Below are 13963 nucleotides of genomic sequence, written 5' to 3'. Positions count from 1 at the left end.
TTGACGCAAATGATTTCGCGACTTTTACCATCTCTACATGCGTCAGAGGCCATTTCTTCCGTGTCAACTGACCCTTTTTGCATTTATTGCTACTCCTATTTAGGCTTCTTAAAATTCTGACGAGGGGCCTGGGTACCTTACCCGCGTGGCTAAAGTCTGCTACTACAAAGCAAAGCCATGCTGAAGGTTTCTGGATTCGATTTCCGGTCGGTCCAATGGAAATTTCATTTAGTTCCCTGGGCATAGAGTGTCATCGTACCTGCCGAGTGCAAAAATGGCAACTTTGGCAAAGAAAGCTCTCAGTTAACTGTGGAAATGCTCTAAGAACACTGAGAAGCAGGCTCTATCCCAGTGATGAAGTAATGCCAAGAAAACGAGAAGAACATTCTGACGAACCAATATTATTTTATTTTGGATTTAAAAGATTATAAAAAGCATTAATTTTGTCTTTTAAAATTCAATTCGATGTCGATAACAGATACGTAATCCAGTAGATTCTCTTCGCTATATGTGAACCACATGAAGAACAATACAGCAAACTCGATTATGTCACAATATATCTTGAACACAGTCGCAATACACCCGATTCTGTTTTTGCACGGGGGATGCGTACCGTGCAAAAAAAGTTTTCAGTTCAAAATTTCAAAAACCGTGCAAAAAAAGTAACACCACTTCTCGACGTTTCATGCAAAAATAAGGTTTTGGCAAAAAAAAATGTATGGAAACTTTTTTTGCACGGCCGTGTAAAAAAAATCCGTGCAAAAACAGAATCGGGTGTAGTTAATTCAGAACCAGAAAAGTAGTTAATTTGTCTATATCATCTTCATATCGAGTAAATATACCACTCATAATCAGAGTTGGAAACATCCACTTGTTGCTAACTCAATACGTAACCCGAGTAGCACACATGTTATAATTGAGCATTATCTACTGATTTAGTTATATAATCTGGTCACATTTATAGTTTAAAAATACTCTATTATCTGTGTTGCTTGGAAAGCATATTGTTAAACAATTTTTGACTATTTACCATTTTGGAAAAAAAACTTAAATTTAAAATCCAAGGGCCATCCATACAGCATATAGTAATACAATGGATCATTAAAATAACCAAAACGGCCGCTATGCAAAGCATAGATAGCGCCACCGTAGCCTTGTGTGTTTGACAGAACAGCAATGCTGTCACAATGTTTCCCATATATAGTGGCGCCTTTGTTTTGATGCGGCGAGCACTTGCAAAAACTACCTTCAATGATCCATTGTTCAATGTAAAGTTAACGCGCAAAGAATATAGCATCGTGCAATTAAAATTTCCCATCCCCGACCAAAATATGTACGTGGAACTTGCTTTTTATCATATTCAATGTTTTCTCGGAGCACCGTATCCAAAAAATAATTATGAAAATCTCTATCTTCAGAAAAAAAAAAATTAAATGTAGATTCTGTCCGAATTGGAATGTTATACCGACATAAAGAAGACACGCGAAAACTATACTGCTTTTACCAGCATCGTCAAAACTCAAACAATAAAATTCGCCACTTCCAGCAAATACGTAACTAACACAGCACGTCATCATCATCCTCCCATGGCAACTGTTTGCACTTGTCTGACTAAGAAACAGAGAAGATTAGGATGTTCGTTCAACGATCAAAATTTTATGTTAAAGTAGGTACTAGACCAACGATGTGACTGAACATACGTACGACACAACAAATGGCAAACCTCTATCGAGATTGAAATAGCTTCACAAAGAATCATCCCCCTCTCCTTCTTCGGTCCAGCGAGGCAAGATGACAATATCAAGAGCAGGACATTTGTATTCATTTGTATCGAAGCAGGATAAACATTGCTTCTGCTAACACTAGTAATAGTACATAGAAACTGCTGATAAAATAAATAGAACTTCGTTGCGCTTCCAATACCTACATGGGAACCAGAAAGGAAAAGCTGAGGACTACATTGTGAGTGCACCGTATGCCAAGCTTCTAGATAGAACTATGCAAGACAACTTGTCCTTCTAAAAAGTATTTGTCTATCTTCTGGAAAATGCGATTAGAATAGAATTGAAAATCACTCCACAGTGCGTCAGGACAACTATGATACAGCTAGTTCTTCCAAATAGGCTAGCAATGACAGTAAAGCGACAATGCATGAAACGAGCTACATTGTCGACATTATTTGAATACTAGTTTCGAGAATCGTTCCTTCACTACCGTCGATGGGGGTGACAATGGGTCTGGGGGGCGAGATTGGGTCAAAACGGAAAAATGTGTTTTCTAAAATATTTCAGCTAATAGCGCTGATATTACTAAAATTTAAAATTCATATGTTATGGAACATATTATTACACATAATTAATCACAATATACATTTTAAAAAATAGTAGTTTTTGTTTAATATATCAACAAACTTGTATGTTGAAACTAGACCAAATTTACAGCATTAAATTTCTTCTGTGCAAAGTTAATGTATATTATAACATCTCACGGAAGTACAAATGAGTTTGATCGCTTAAATACCGGGATTATGACGTCAACATCTGCCTAAAATCCTTAAAGAGATTAAATTTGACAACACGACATTTTAGTATTGACACCAAAATAAAACTTTTTAAATCTCTAATTTTACGGTGATTTCATTTTTTCGAATGCGTTAGCTTCTTCAATCGATAAAATGAGGTTAGCTTTGAATGCTTGTATAAGATATGTGTATAAATTACCTAGGTTTTCCAGAGTGTCTCATCTACACAAAGATCTAATAGGCTGTAACTTTTCAAATTTCTAAAATCAATGTACAAAGCGGTTCTATCCCGTTAGGCCGAATGTCGTTAGGCCGAAAGGGTCGTTAGGCCGAAAGGGTCGTTAGGCCGAAAATGGACGATAGTTCTAATGAACCTAGAAGCCCACAATAACTGATGCGAAATACAACTAGAAAGAACAGCCTTCGATCAAAAGAAGGAAAAAACACTGATGAATGTGTTTGCCATTTGAAATAGTACTAAATGATCAAATGTTATTTCGGCTTAACGACCCTTTCGGCCTAACGGCTTTCGGCCTAACAGCATTCCGCCTAACGACCTACACCCATACAAAGCTAATGCCTGCGATGCAGTTATGACCTGTACTTGATCCTCACTCGAAGAATTTGATACATTGGCAGCAAACGCGAGCTCTTCAGGTTCATTTATTGTTGATAAGATCTGCAACACGTTACTTTTTGGTTTTTCTTGAACATTCTTTGAAAGGTTTAAGAAGCCTTCCCATGTCAAACTTTGCAACTGAAATGGAAAACTGTGCATCGTCAATTTTCTGATGCGTTGAAGATGAAATGGCTTTGCTTACTAGTCGGCGTTTTGCTTCACGAACATTTTGTCCCATTTCTGGTATATTTTGATTTGGTTTGTTTTGATAAGCGCACGAATTTTCTAGCATCTGTACTACACGCTCAAAACATATGTCAACATCATGGCCTAGTTGATTCGGTTGAATATGAATGTTGATTTTTTGACTTTTGTCCAAGGAACAAAGCACTGTGCGCCGCGGTGAATAAATATTTTTCTATAATTTTTTGGACAGTTGTTAAAATACCATCAAAATACACACCAAGTTTGAAGTTTATTGGAGTTCAATTGCGAAAAATATTCAATAAATAAATTGTACATATCCCTTTTTGACCCATTCTCACCCCAACGACGGTACTTAAAGTATTGGATAATACATTTGCCACTTATTTTATTTGATCCTCTTTCAAGATGTCTAAGTTGTTTATGGACGGAATCAAATGATTTTTTCCCTGTTCTTCAAGCATAACTTGAATTTGACTAAAGTGATTGTTTTGACAAATTTCAATAATACAGTATATTTTTGTTAATATACTTATGCGTGATATAATGAAACAGTGATGTCATTGGATTACAATTTTCATTGAAACCAGACTACAACATAGCAGCAACCGAATGAATCGAACGGAAGGCGCATGTTTTATGGATCAATGTGGGAGGAATTGGTTGTTTTAGAATTATCATCTAATTTGAAGAAATCCATATAATTATTATGACGTGATATAATCGAAAAAATGTGCTTAAATTGAGCGCGATGAAATTGAGAAGTTACTTGATACATAACTTTAAAGATTGGATTTTCAGCAAATTTGTTGTGTAGAATTTTCAAATTTTTAGATAAATCCTTCAAAATGTCACAAATATGACTTTTATCAAATCGTAATTACTTTTGAACTTGTGATAGGAAAAAATACTCAAGATATATATTATAATTCAAGTTATATTTGACGTGTTGTGAAAATTTCATTTAAATCCATTCAGAATAGTTTGCATTACCAAGAAGCCCACAATATCCGCTTTGAAATACAACTAGAAAGAACAGCCCTTAATTAAAAGAAGGAAAAAACACTTATGAATGTATAAGCGGTTTGAAAAAGTTGTAAATGGTCAAATGTTATTTCGGCCTAACGACCCTTTCAGCCTATCGATGCTTTCGACCTAACGGCATTCGGCCTAAAGACCTGCACCCGTTTTGGCAGTTGAAGTCTACTTCACAGAAACCTATACTTCATGGTGTAATATGACTTAATGCTAATATTGCCTAGGAATGAATTGTTAGTGGGGTCTAAATAAAGCAAAGGCGCATGTAGAGTACCAGGCGCCTCTGTGCTATCCGAAACAATAGTTCAGGCTACCTTGTATTTCTCTGGGATAATTGACTGGCTTTCTTCAATCTCAAGGCCGAGTGGGAACAAAAATGGGATCATGGCTATGTTGTTAGTTAACTTTGATTATCAGCTTTATGGTTTAGCATTATGTGTTTATACAGTGTGGCGTTTAGGTCGACCTTGCGAACTTGGGCAGACAATTCTCACAACTGAAAGGGAACGTGCTTTTGATGCTGGATGTCTCATGCCAGATACCCTTTGATTAAAATTTAATGAAATATTTTTCACGCAAGAATATTTGAATAGTTGTTGAGTGATTTTTTAATGCTCCTTAGATAAGCTGCTGATGGAATTTTTTTTAGAAAAATCTTTGAATTCTTGAAATACTTTGATTGTTAGAAATAAACTAGTGGTCCTGGCAAACGACGTCTTGCCATCAAGTAGGCTGTAGAAAAATGGCACGCTATCTCCCATACAAAATGACAAATTAGTTTTCTCTCGGTTTTTGACTATTCTGAAGACTTTCCTAATCTTTTTCTACGTACGAATACGTCGCAACTTTTAAGAAAGGTAATAGTGAAAGAATTGTGTTAATCTGTTGACTTATGTCACCATGCGTGATAATATAACTGTTTTCAAATTATTTAATATTTTTTTGTGTTTAAATAATTTGACATTATCAAGATATATTGATGTTAGAAGATATATTGATGTTAGAATATTCAAAATACAGTCGGGTTTCCTATTAAACGCATTCCTATAAGACACACTAAGTAGAGCGTTATAGGAGACCCAGAGCTTATGGGATTTCATCAATTTGGGGGGTATACGAGATATTCAACAGCACGGATATCTCGTATGCGTTAAGAAATAGCGCAGTACTGTCTTTGGCGGAGTTTCAGCACTCAGTACGATCTACCTTTAAGAGTTGAAGTTTATCCTTTTAGTTAAGAACTTGGCCGGTAGAGGCGCCTTTTCTGACTTGCACTATATGAACATTGAGGGATAAGAATGCAAACTTTGTAAAATATGATATCTTTAGACCCTGATGTTTTGGAAGGTTGGTGATAGTGCCCGACCAGTGGATTACATCAAAATTGTAGCACAATTATATCAAGATTTGTTACAAATAACACATTTTGTTTCATTTTTGTTAGCTGGACATTGAGTTGATGGAGGAAATTATAACCCAATTAAAACAAAATCAGTTCTAATAACAAAGTCTGTTCAAAATTTATTATAAAAAATGAGATCAATTGCTTATAGCAAATCTTGTTATAATTTTGTTATGGAAAATAACAAAATGAGTTATATTGTTGTTTGATTTGAAGCATAATGAGATACATAATTGTTCAAATTATAACATATTTTGTTTTAATTTGGTATAGTGTAGAGGAAATTGAGTTTTTCTTATTTTAACTACAGTGATCCCTCCATGAGTCGATGTTCCATGACTCGATATCGACTCATGGAACCATACTAAATACAAAATTGTATGGTTACTATGATGGTCCTTAGAATCAGCTTTCCAAAGGATTGCTGTTCCATGACTCAATATTTCCATGAGTCGATTGTCCCTGCAATATCGACTCATGGAGGTTTCACTGTACTAACCAGCCAAATTGTTTTTTATTGTTTTGCGGATAGCTCAGTAGGTTGAGCACTTAGAAAGATGGTGTCTACAGCAAAGTTGTTCAGTATCACAAGGGCTAACTTTATTTGAGCCAAGAGATTCGATATTTTGCCACCAGGTGGTGCATGGAACTTTTGATTTGCAGAGAGCTCAGTAGTCTGACCACTTAGAAAGATGGCGTCTTCGGAAAAGTTGTTTAGTGGCTCAAGGGCTACCATTGTGCAAGCTAGTTAATTTACAACTTTGCCATAAGGCGGAAATAGTGAGCATATAGTTTTTGTTTTGCAGATTTTTTGCCGTCTTATTTGCTTAGAAAGATTGCGGTTTTGGTGAAGATGTTAAGTAGCTCATGGGCTTTTTTATTTGATTCATAATACAGTCACAAGATAGCACAAACATATAGATCAAAGTTGGATTAAAACGGAAATATCTTATCAAATAGAGTCACAATTATGCAGAACACATTTTACTTACGTGAACCATACATATGTACAGCATCGCAATCAATTATAATATGCTTGAGAATATTTTTCCATCCTTCTTCTTCTTAGCATTAACGTCCCCACTGGGACTGAGCCGGCTACTCAGCGTAGTGTTCTAAGAGCACTTCCACAGTTATTTACTGAGAGTTTTCTTTGCCAAAGTTGCCATTTTCGCATTCGTATATCGTGTGGCAGGTACTATTATACTCTATGCCCAGGGAAGTCAAGGAAATTTCCATTACGAAAAGATCCTGGACCGACCGGGAATCGAACCCAAACTCCTTCAGCATGGCTATGCTTTGTAGCCGCGGACTCTAACCACTTGGCTAAGAAAGGTCCCTATTTTTCCATCCAAAGGAAATAATATGTCTACCGTATTCCAAGAAGCGTTGATTTATAACTGTGGGGTATTGAAACACATACCACAGTTATGAATCAAATATAAGACGATTCCGAAACAAACGCCAAAGCGTATGCTTTCACTAGCACACCATTCATTTCCATTTTTAGTGTTTTGATCCATAATAAGAGTCGATTTGATCCATAATAAGGATCCTCTTCTCCCACTGATCCTCATCTGTGGAGTGGATATCGTTTGAAATTTCTATCGAAATCGACACTTTTTCGTAAATGAATGGGAGTTTCTCAAAAAAACAAACAATATTTTGCAGTGCCAAGAAGGTTATTTTGTTTTGTACAGCGTCACCTTGTTATGCAATCATATTTTCTTCTGAAAAATGGCCCTTAGTTGATCCATAGTTGTGGGGAGACTGTACTGAAGATTTTGCCAGTTGGTGGCGCTATCGAACGTGAAACTTTTGTTTTGCATAATGGAAAATAGAAGTGTTAGGAGTGGAATAAAAAAAATGTTTTTTGATATGTTTTCATAACAAATCTTGTATGCTTTTTAAGAAAAATTTAAGTTACAATTAAGAATAGTAAAATATCTGCTGCCTCCGAACGTTCAGCACTCAAATACGAATGCCACTTGAGCGGAATCAATCAATCGCAGAATCGGTAGTGACTCATTCTGTTATCGTTTTTGCCTGACTTGTCGGCCGACGTATCGCCTATAAAAACGCGTTATTTAAAAAAACGACATTTTTTTGTTGTTGCAAAATAAGGACTTCATGTTTTTCGACATTTCATGATCATACGAATCATAATGTAGAATATTGTTTTGTATATAATAAAATATTTGACGCAGGTTTTTACGCATTTTAGTAAATTACGCGCTAACTTCGTTTTCCAAACAACGGGTTTTTTCTCGCCTTACTGCGTAAAAAATCGCGTGAAAAAAAAAACGTGCAAAAAAGCTGTCTTATTTTATTATTGGACATGTAGAACAGCAGAGCAATTGGCTGTGGTTATAATGATCAGTTAATAACACAGATGAATTTTTCATCGAGAATTACTACTTGCGGAACACATGACATAAACATTAAAAATTAAACATGTTGGAAACTGCTCTTCCAGGCTATTTCTAGCTACAGTATTGTTCAATTCACAACGATGCACAAGGGCCACATCCATGAACGCTTGCCAAAATTTACATTTATTGCTTTTCATCAACAAGATACGGCTCAATCCACTGACATTGATTGAACATTGTTCTGATCTAGATCTGCTAATGCAACCTGATTTTCAATCAAAATCATTCCCAGGACTACCTTCACGGCATATCAACTGGAAGAGCTGGAACGAGCTTTCGAACGAGCACCTTATCCCGATGTTTTCGCACGAGAAGAGCTCGCTATGAAGCTCAATTTAAGTGAATCACGTGTACAAGTTTGGTTCCAGGTACGTGTAGCAAAAGCTGTGAAGAAACCTACTTCAAGAAACATTTCAATTAACCTCCTTCCAACCCATTTCCTGTGTAGAACCGTCGTGCCAAGTGGAGGAAACGCGAACCACCTAGGAAGTCGGCCTATATGGGCAATAACAGTCCATCAACGCCAATGAACGGCCCGATTGGCACTACCTTCACACAGTTTCCGCAAACGACCACCGTAACTCCACCAAGTAGTGTGGAAAGTTGGTCCACTTACCAAACACCATACGAGTTAAGCTCCCACTTCAATCTGCTGTCTCCTGCTGCTAGTCCTTACGGTCCCTTCACCACACAGTACGGTACTTACGTGCACGAAAGTCAATTATTCCCCGTAAGGCAGCATTTCGATTACGGCAGTCCGTCAAGAACAGGGACAGAAACTGAGGAACCACATCACAAAGCCGAGCACTATGCCTCGTTGGACGATAAATTCGATACGCACTGCACTGTGTCAGACGGGTAAGTCTCTTGCAACCAATATCTTTATGTTGTACTGTGCACTCATCGGTCGTATTTTGATAGAGTGACGTAAACGCCAAAAGCATGCCAGCTACGGATCATCTATATGCGACTAACGTTAACAGGAAATATCTTGGACTTCTTGCTTTTTTATCTTTGGAAGTTCGATTCTAATGACCTCATATTTGATAAATTGAAAAACTCAACATATAGAAAAACATTATAATTTTCATACTCAAAATAACGATGTGGCTTGGCATACCATAAAAAGAATTTTAAAAACAAAGCGTATAAAATGAAAAACAATGTAGGACCGTTAAGCTGTTGAAAAGAAACATAACGAGAAACTTTGGCAAACTCTTCAAAAATAAATTTTGAAATATATTCCAACACGATTTTCTCAAGAAAATGTTACGCTTCAAATCTACAATTGGAGATTATATATTTCTGCAAAAAATTCTTCATGGCAATGGCGAAGCGTATCTGTATCATAAGAGTAATGAATTGCTTTACCGGGAAAAAAGGTTGGAAACCCCACCGGAAATGTGTGCACTCTTGCTCTTGATAAAATCTGAAAAGCACAAATTGTGCTGGAGTCACTACTTTCCATTTCGGAAATTAAACCAAATCAACGATTATTTACGGAGAATTAGAGACAATACTCTTCGCTGCGAGATTTAAAATGCATTGTGGCCAATGTCCATACAACCAAACATCCATTCTCCGAACGCAAAATAGCCTCTTGACTTCATTTGCCATGAGAGAACCTCTAGCAGCTCGTTTCCATAGTACTTCACAGGCCAGTCATCACAGGTCCCTGATTTCCGTCTCTCTGCTGCACCGGAAACGGGCGCTCGAGGCCCACTACAGAGACTCGGTTATATTGAAACGAATCGCATTAAATCTGAAGCTGTCCCGAAATGGTCCAGAGATAATAAATTTGAAACAATTGAAGCTTTTTCATTTGTACCCGCCATATGGTTCTCAACGAGAGCCTCTAACTCAAACATGCCATGGCCAATTGTAGGACCAGTTCTCATTCATCCGATGCCCACACCCGAAAGGACACACATCGAACACCATGCTGGCCGGCTACCGTCGTTGGGTCTCGTGTATCGTGTAATACAGCGTCCAGTTCGGGAGCCTTTTGCATCGTCCTGCAGGAGTAAAAGTAACGTTGTTAGATGTGTGGGCCGTTTTTTCTCTGTTTCTGTCATTCGCATCCTGTATTGTAGGGTTAATTGATAAGCTTTATAATCTCAAAATAGTATCTCCAAAATAACGTAAAGCCAATTAAAAAAGTTGTACTAATTTGGAACCATTCAAAATAAGGTTAGGCTTCCCACACTCAAAAACGTGAGCTTCTATATACGAATAAAAATGAGCTTCTATATGATAAAGTTAAAAGGTAATTTTATCAAGATCGCAACTTTTTATCTATATTGAACTGATGCATTATGTATCCATTTCCGGGCGTGTTGGAGCTCTTTGTCGGGCTTGAGCGATACTTCTCCAGTTACCCTGAGAGCTTGGGAGATAGTTACTCTGAGTTACCCTGAGAGCTTGGGAAAAGTTTTTGACATTCATAACAGTCATAACTTGGTAAATGGCTGGGCATGGCGTACCATTGGTACCTCGTGTACCTGATGGAATAAAATAGAACCCTCTGTGTGGTCCTTAGTCTCCTGCCCAGCAACTCCTATCCCTACCTATTCGCGGTACTGGCCGGGGTACGAGTAACCTTAAGGAGGATCGGGTAACCAACTTCGGTGGGAACTTTGGTTGTATGGTGACAGGGAAGCGAGTTTGCTTCTTCAAACATGTAGCGTCTGTACTCCATGTTATTAGGTATCAGATATCAGAAGACCGGCTCCAAACGCACGTTCCCCACCAGTTGGGAGATTTGTGACATCGCCATATATGAGCCTATTCCATCATCTACCCGATGGGTGAGGTAAGGGAAGGGAAAGATGGGAGGAAATGGAGTGGGGTCCCTTGAAGAGGGAAGATCGCATAGGCGAAATGTGTAGCTCCATACCACAATGGGTACAAACAGCGCCCTTAAAAGGCGACTGCAAAACGCATGAGCGTAAAGAGAGCATGTAGCACAATACCACAGCGGGTTAATAATGACAGAATGTCCTGAAAATTTAGGCTTATGAAATCAGTTTCACTTAATAAGTGTTCACCAAGTATTCGGAATCGCAATTGCGCAAAAACTGGTCAGTTACATATCAGATGATACGAAGTTCCATAATCGGAGTCACAACTATCACACACAAATGAGTCGGCACGCTGAATATTTGCCATGTGATAGTTGAGTCGGCAGTGGCCTGTCAACGCTCTGACCAAGAGACTGCAATTCTGATTTGACATATTTGTTAAATACTTGGTCACCCTTGGAAATTGGTCAATAATGTACAATTTTGTTTGACGACACGACTCCTAACTATTCCAATATTGCTTGTGTTGAGCTGCCCCTCAAAAAAATATCTGAACCTTCATCCAGCACTTCGAAATTGGAATAGCTGGCTCAGGGCCAATGAAGTCATGCGATGCTCCTTCGCGAGCTAGCTCATCATTGTAAATGTCCTATAAGGAAAGTGACAAGCAATTGTGAGATCACTTGGAGCAAGGACAATTGTGTCCCAATTCACCAGAAGTGGAAACAAAGAAGTGTGTGTAGATCTACGATTCACTGGATTTTTATCCAGTAGATCCAATCGAAAGTTTGGAAAAAGAATAATAGATGTTTTATTCGGGTTAACCAGAAGGCCATATTGCCGACACCAACTCCCAACTACCTGAAGAGCACTGCATCAGATCGAATAGTGTGATTATGCATATACCAACTATCAAAGCTGTATAGTCGTCGCCAAATCCATAAGTTGGAAAACCGCTATTATTGAGTTGCTTCAAAAGCGTATCTGCTACGAGATTCCACAAAAGTGGTGACAAGACTCCACCTTGGGGGCATCCGCAAACACTCAATTTTCGAATTTCTGCGTGACGCAATGTCGAGAAGAGATGTCAGTTTTTTTTTTTTAATCCAATTGGCAATCATAGTAGGTAGCCCATGGTTTCTGTATCAAAGGCACCTTCAATATCCAAGAAAACACCCAAGCAGGATTGCTACTGAGCGAATGCTTTCTCGATATCGTATACAACTTTGTGTGAAAGAGGCACAGTAGACTTTCCAGATTGGTAAGCATATTGATTCACATGAAGAGGCATGTTTGCTGAATAAACATCACGGATGTGATGGTCGATAATGCTTTCCAGACATTTCAGAAGAAAAGAGGTTAGACTAATTGATTTTAAACTCTTCGCTTCTTCATACGACGCACGTCCTCCTTTCGGGATAAACTACAGTAATGTCACGCCAGGATCTGGGAATGTACCCGGTAGCAAAACTGCTTACAAGTAGCTTTTTCAACATATGTTTGATAAACTCAAACCCCTTTTGGAGCAGAACAGGTTAAATCCCACATGCTCCTGGAGATTTGAAAGGAGCAAATCTATTGAGTGCCCATTGAATCGATTCAGTAGTTATGATACTGCGAGTCGAAGCCAGAGACTCATAACTACATGAAATGACATTTGGTTCATCCGTAGATGCTATATCCACAAATCCGGGGAAGTGTGCATTGAATAAACATTCTGAAACTTCTTCATCAGAAGAAGTAAAGTCACTATTAGGTAAGCGAATTTCGTTCACTTGGAAATCCTTAGATTTTGCAAGGATTTTGTTCAGCCGACTGACTTCACTCAAACTGGAAACATTTGTACAAAGGTTTTTCCAGCCGGATCGTTCAGCAGAACGAAGAGCTGGAAGCCTTGTGAGCCGGCTTGAACAACTCTGATCCAGCTGAACGGCGTCTGTTCCAACTCCTTCTACATTGTTTCCTGAGTCTAGTCAGATCAGAATTCCACCATGGGGTCCCTCTTGTAGTCTTCACAGACCACAGAGGACATGCTGCTGCAAAGCTTCCATAATGTAGGATGTTCTGGTACCAACGGCATCATCTAAATCACTTGGATTTTCAATGGAATGGATTCATGGATATTCTCCATGAAAATTGATCGCAACCAATTCAATATAGAGTTCCCAGTTTATTGACCGTGGATTGCTAAAACGCAAAGTCTGCGCAGTTACATTTGAATGTTCAAAGAAGATGTAGCGATGATCAGATAATAATTCCTCATCTGATACATGCCAATTCGTCAACTCGTGACTGATTTTATTCGAGCAGAGCGTTATGTCTAACACTTCTTCTCTATTAGAAACCATGAAGGTTGGGCGATTGCCTATGTTAAGTAATCCAAGGTCTGTACTACTTAAGTATTCCATCAGACTGGAGCCTGGAGGCCGTGTAGTTCCGGCGTCCAGAATAGAACTACGGACAACCCGTTCCGGTGGTAAGAGTCCACCAAACGGGGTAACCCCAATTCAAGATGTGATGCGAAAAACCGTGCTGAGGAATGAATGGTCGAAGGGGTGAAAAAGATGTTCGGCCATTAACGGAGCCTGTGGGGCACCTGGGCACCCCTCACAGTATTTTGTCCCTTACCGCGTTAATAATTTGCCACAGAATTCAAACTTTATGTTTATAACAATACTTATCATTCCCAGCTTATCATCAACGTTTATAATACTTTTGATGCGGAAAAGTTATTTTTTGATGGTTTAGAAAAGTATTGTATTTTGCCATATAAGATTAACGAAGCATTTTGTATGGAGACTGCAAGCATGTTAAAAAAAATCGGTTTAATCTAAATTTAATCGTAAAATTTCACCCAAAATATATCTAAAATGAAAGTTTAGGTCTGCTTTTGCATGCTCGGTGGATGAGATCAGAAAAAATGTTGATAAAATATACTTAAAATTT

General features: G+C 38.2%; 1 protein-coding gene across 3 annotated transcripts in view; it reads left to right on the top strand.

The window, feature by feature from the left end:
- Positions 1-13963, top strand: part of LOC110678282 (homeobox protein unc-4) — a 57939-nt gene that overhangs the window by 12978 nt on the left and 30998 nt on the right. For all 3 annotated transcript variants that reach the window (XM_021850919.1, XM_021850918.1, XM_021850917.1), the window contains 2 exons: positions 8449-8584; positions 8665-9074. In XM_021850919.1, coding sequence (XP_021706611.1) covers positions 8449-8584; positions 8665-9074 — 546 coding nt within the window. The remainder of the gene's footprint in view (positions 1-8448; positions 8585-8664; positions 9075-13963) is intronic.

The sequence above is a fragment of the Aedes aegypti genome, chromosome 3, assembly GCF_002204515.2.
Source record: "Aedes aegypti strain LVP_AGWG chromosome 3, AaegL5.0 Primary Assembly, whole genome shotgun sequence".
NCBI lineage: Eukaryota > Metazoa > Arthropoda > Insecta > Diptera > Culicidae > Aedes > Aedes aegypti.
The sequence above is the reverse complement of the archived record's forward strand: the minus strand, read 5'-3'. Positions and strand labels throughout refer to the sequence as shown.